The sequence below is a fragment of the Arachis ipaensis genome, chromosome B09 (assembly GCF_000816755.2).
Source record: "Arachis ipaensis cultivar K30076 chromosome B09, Araip1.1, whole genome shotgun sequence".
Lineage (NCBI taxonomy): Eukaryota > Viridiplantae > Streptophyta > Magnoliopsida > Fabales > Fabaceae > Arachis > Arachis ipaensis.
In genome coordinates this window covers 62,235,607-62,240,008 of record NC_029793.2, presented here as the reverse complement: position 1 = coordinate 62,240,008, position 4,402 = coordinate 62,235,607, and the positions used below count along the sequence as shown (strand labels likewise).

Genomic DNA, 4,402 nt, shown 5'->3' with positions numbered 1-4,402 from the left:
AACTTCTTGGTCTTGATTGCTCTTCCAATCCTAGTTGTCGGTGTAACCCTAAGGAATACGTGTTCTCCTACTTAAAACTCTAACGGTTTCCTTCTCTGATCCACAAAACTCTTTTGTCGACTTTGAGCAGTCAAAATCCTTTCTCGCATTCTCTTAATCTTCTCAGTAGTCTCTGCTACCACATCTGGACCCAATACACTTGCTTCACTAGATTCACACTAACAAAGTGGAGACTAGCACTTCCGTCCATACAAAGCCTCATACGGAGCCATCCCAGTGCTCGCATGAAAACTGTTATTATATGTAAACTCCACCAACGGCATGTAACAATCCCAACTCCCGGTTGATTCAACACATATGCTCTTAGCATATCTTCCAATGTCTGAATAGTCCTTTCCGATTGTCCATCAGTTTGCGGATGGTATGCGGTACTAAGACATAGCTTCGTACCGAAAGCCCTTTGGAAGGCTCCCCAAAACCTTGAAGTGAATCGGGGATCACGGTCTGATACCATGCTCGACGGCACATCATGCAACCTTACTATATCCTTGATGTACAATCTCGCCAACTCCTCCATAGAACAGTTTACTCGGATAGGCAGAAAATGAGCGGATTTGGTTAAGCGATCCACGATCACCCAAATCGCATCAAATCCCGACCTAGTCCTCGGTAAACCGGTCACAAAATCCATCGCGATTCCTTCCCACTTCCACTGAGGAATCTCAAGTGGTTGTAGCATTCTTGACGGCTTTTGATGCTCTATCTTCACCTTCTGCCAAGTTAGACACTTGAATACCACTGTTGCTACATCACCCTTCATCCCAGGCCACCAGAACATCCTCTTTAAGTCATAATACATCTTTGTGCTTTCGGGATGAATAGAAAACCGACAGTTGTGAGCTTCTGACAACAATTCTCGCGTCAAACTCCCAACATCCGGTATGCAAATTCTTCCCTTGTATCTCCATAACCCTTCATCATCCTTAGTGAATTCTTCGCACCTCTTATCACCAACAGGTTGAAACAATTGCTGAAGCTTCTGCTCATCTTTCTGAGCCCTTTGTATTTCTTATTCAAACGCGCTTGAGATTTGTAGTTGGTTTAAACAAGCTCTCCCGGTAACTTCACCAATATCCAGCTTAAGATCCACGAACCTATCTACTAGCTCCTCTTCCTTAATTCTCATCCAAGCTATGGTTAAAGATTTCCGACTCAGAGCTTCTGCTACAACATTTGCCTTTCCAGGGTGATAACTCAACTTGAAATCATAATCTTTAAGCAACTCCATCCACCTTCTCTGGCACATATTTAGCTCTTTCTAATCAAAGATGTACTTGAGACTCTTATGATCAGAAAAGATGCTAAACCTTACTCTGTACAAGTGGTGCCTCCAAATCTTCAATGCAAATACAATAGCCGCTAATTCCAAGTCATGAGTGGGGTAATTCACCTCATGTGGTCTCAGTTGACGCGATGCGTAAGCCACCACATTAAGGTGTTGCATCAACACGCAACCCAAACCATTCAAGGGAGCGTCACAGTACACTTCAAATGGTTCATGCGATTCCGGTAAGATCAAAACAGGTGCTGAAGTTAATTTCTGCTTTAACGTCTAAAAACTCGCTTCGCACTCCGACGTCCACACGAATGGCACTTCTTTCCTTGTCAACTTTGTCATTGGTAGCGCAATCCAGGAAAATCCTTTGATAAATCTTCGGTAATATTCGGCTAAACCCAAAAAGCTCTTGACTTTCGTCACAGTCGTCGGTCTTTCCCATTCCATCACCGCTTCTACCTTATAAGGATCCACCGATATTCTTCCTTTACTCACCACGTGGCCTAAGAACTTTACTTCCTCCTTCCAGAACTCGCACTTTGACAACTTAGCGTACAACTTTCGCTCCTTCAAGATTTGCGGCACAATCCTCAAGTGCTCCACATGCTCTTTCACTGTTTTAGAATAACTAAGATATCATCTATGAAAACCACCATGAATTTGTCCAAAAAGGGACGAAACACTCTGTTCATGTAATCCATGAAAACAGTAGGTGCATTCGTTAACCCAAAGGACATTACCGCAAACTCGTAGTGTCCCCAGCATGTCCTAAACGCCGTCTTAGGGATATCATTTTCCTTCACTCTTATCTGATGGTAACTGGATCTCAAATTAATCTTGGAAAACACTCCAGCTCCTTGCAATTGATCCATCAAGTCATCTATTCTTGGCAGCGGGTACTTGTTCTTCACAGTCACCTTGTTCAACTGTCGGTAATCCATTCACAAGCGCATTCCTCCATCCTTCTTCTTTACCAATAAAACTGGCACTCCCCACGGTGATATAATTGGTCGAATGAACCTCTTGTTCAGAAGATCTTCCAATTGAGTTTTTAACTCCGTCAACTCTATCGGAGCCATCCTATAAGGCGCAATCGACACTGGTCTGGCTCCTGGTACCAATTCGATCGCAAATTCAATTTCTCTCTGAGGTGGAAACTCAGGGATATCTTCTGGGAACACTTCTGGAAAATATTTAACCACCGGTATCTGATCCAAGTTCTGGGCATCACCCAACGTATTCGCAGCCAACAGAATATAACCCTGACACTCCTCCCCACTACGATGCACCATTACAGAGTTCAGGTAATACCCCGTAGCTACCACAGCCCCATTCTCTCCTTCTGGCATAAACCAAATTTTCCGTTCAAAGCAATCCAACAAAACCCAATTTTTCGACAACCAATCAAACCCCAAAATCATTCCAAGCCCCACCATTGGTAAACAGATCAAATCATGCACAAAATCTCTACTCTCAAGCTTGAAACCTACTTGTCTAGAAGCTGATCAAGTCATAACTGTCTGATGCGGAGTATGTACATGCAGATCAAAAGGCAACTCTGACACTTTCAAACCTAATTCCTCAACTTTATCAAACGAAATAAACGAATGCAAAGCTCCAGTATCATATAATGTAACTAAGGACTTATCACCAATTAGACATATGCCTCTCATCAATGGATCCGCCTTGTAAGCATCCTTGGAATTCACAGCAAAGACTCGACCTTGATGCTGACTCTGGCCCGCATTCTGATTCCTCCCATGAGGGCAATCCCTTGCAATGTGGCTAGGCATCCCACACTTGAAGCAACCACCTAAACCAACCTTGCATGAGTCATAAGGGTGAAAACGTCCACAACGATTACAAGCTAAATCCGGAGAATCCTTACTCTGATTTCCTATTCCCTTAGCATACTGAAACTGATTCTCATTGTTCTTTCTGAAGCCCCCTTGGCCTTGAGGCGCATATCCTCCTCTCTTGAAGCTTTGTCCTCTCGGATGAAAGTACTTGCCACGCCCCCGACTAAAGCTCCCTCCATGAGTGTCCTTAGATGCCGCCACGGTCTTGGCATACTCCTCCACTACTCTAGCCTTATTCACCAAGTCGGAGAAGACACGGATCTCCATAGGAGTCACAGCAGTCATAATGTTGTTCTTCAAACCCCTTTGGTACTTAATGTACCTCTAACTCTCGAAAGTCTCTGGGTCACCCTAACACACCCGAGAAAACCTACAAAGCTCTTCGAACTTGTTGGTGTACTCAGCCATAGACATGGAACCTTGCTTCAGCTGCATTAGCTCCATCTCCTTCGCTTACCTTGCAGACTCAGGGAAGTATTTCTTGTAGAAAGCCGTTTGGAACACCTCCCATAGAATATCGGCATTCTGAAGCTGTAGCAAACGACACTCAGCTTGCCACCAGGGCTGGGCCTCTCCCGCTAGCTGATAAGCGGCAAACTCCACATATTGATTAAGAGGAACATTTTGTGCCTGTAAAGCAAATTTCATAGCCTGGAACCAGTGGTCCACTTCAATAGGATTTGTGGACCCTCAAAAAGTTGGCGGATGAACCTTGAGGAACATTGCCAAGGTCATCGGAACTCCTCCCGTGTTATCGCCGTTACCTTTAGCATTATCATGGGCATTCCCTTCGCCATTCCCATTGCCATTTCCGTTTCCAGCCGGTTGGCCTAACCGCTGCATAGCTTGCAGAGTCGCAGCAGTATTAGCCTCCATGGTATTTGCTAAATTAGCCATGGCCGCTATGAATTCACCATGGTTGTCAGCTGGTTGCTTGATAAACCACTATTTTATGATTTATATTGTGTTTAATTGTGTGGTTTTATCATGATCCTTACCCACTTATTCATTAAATTAGCATGAAATTATAATCCCATCCTAAATTTATAACATGTTTGAAAACTGCTTCCTAGGGACTTTAACTATGTATTTTTAATTCTCCTTTATTTCATTCGATGCCATGATCTATGTGTTGAGTGTTTCAGACTTTATAGGGCATGAATGAGTTGGAGATTGGAAAGGGAGCTAGCAAAAATGGAAGGAACAC

General features: G+C 43.8%; 3 protein-coding genes across 3 annotated transcripts; all 3 read right to left on the bottom strand.

The window, feature by feature from the left end:
- On the bottom strand, positions 1,613-2,101 carry LOC107615553 (uncharacterized mitochondrial protein AtMg00860-like). Its single transcript, XM_016317607.1, has 2 exons — positions 2,077-2,101; positions 1,613-1,950 (listed from the first exon to the last, which is right to left on the bottom strand). Exons 1-2 carry the CDS (start codon positions 2,099-2,101, stop codon positions 1,613-1,615), a joined length of 363 nt encoding a protein of 120 aa, XP_016173093.1.
- LOC107615554 lies at positions 2,278-2,772 on the bottom strand. The gene has a single exon (XM_016317608.1). The coding sequence runs from the start codon at positions 2,770-2,772 to the stop codon at positions 2,278-2,280; it is 495 nt and encodes a 164-aa protein (XP_016173094.1).
- On the bottom strand, positions 2,842-3,480 carry LOC107615555. The gene has a single exon (XM_016317609.1). The coding sequence runs from the start codon at positions 3,478-3,480 to the stop codon at positions 2,842-2,844; it is 639 nt and encodes a 212-aa protein (XP_016173095.1).

Coding starts and splice junctions, on each gene's coding strand:
- LOC107615553 (XM_016317607.1), bottom strand. CDS start 2,101: ATGCTGGGGACACTACGAGTTTGCG. Junction 1,951..2,076: donor GGGGACACTACGAGTTTGCG/GTAATGTCCTTT, acceptor ATTCTAAAACAG/TGAAAGAGCATGTGGAGCAC.
- LOC107615554 (XM_016317608.1), bottom strand. CDS start 2,772: ATGGTGGGGCTTGGAATGATTTTGGGGTTTGATTGGTTGTCGAAAAAT.
- LOC107615555 (XM_016317609.1), bottom strand. CDS start 3,480: ATGACTGCTGTGACTCCTATGGAGATCCGTGTCTTCTCCGACTTGGTG.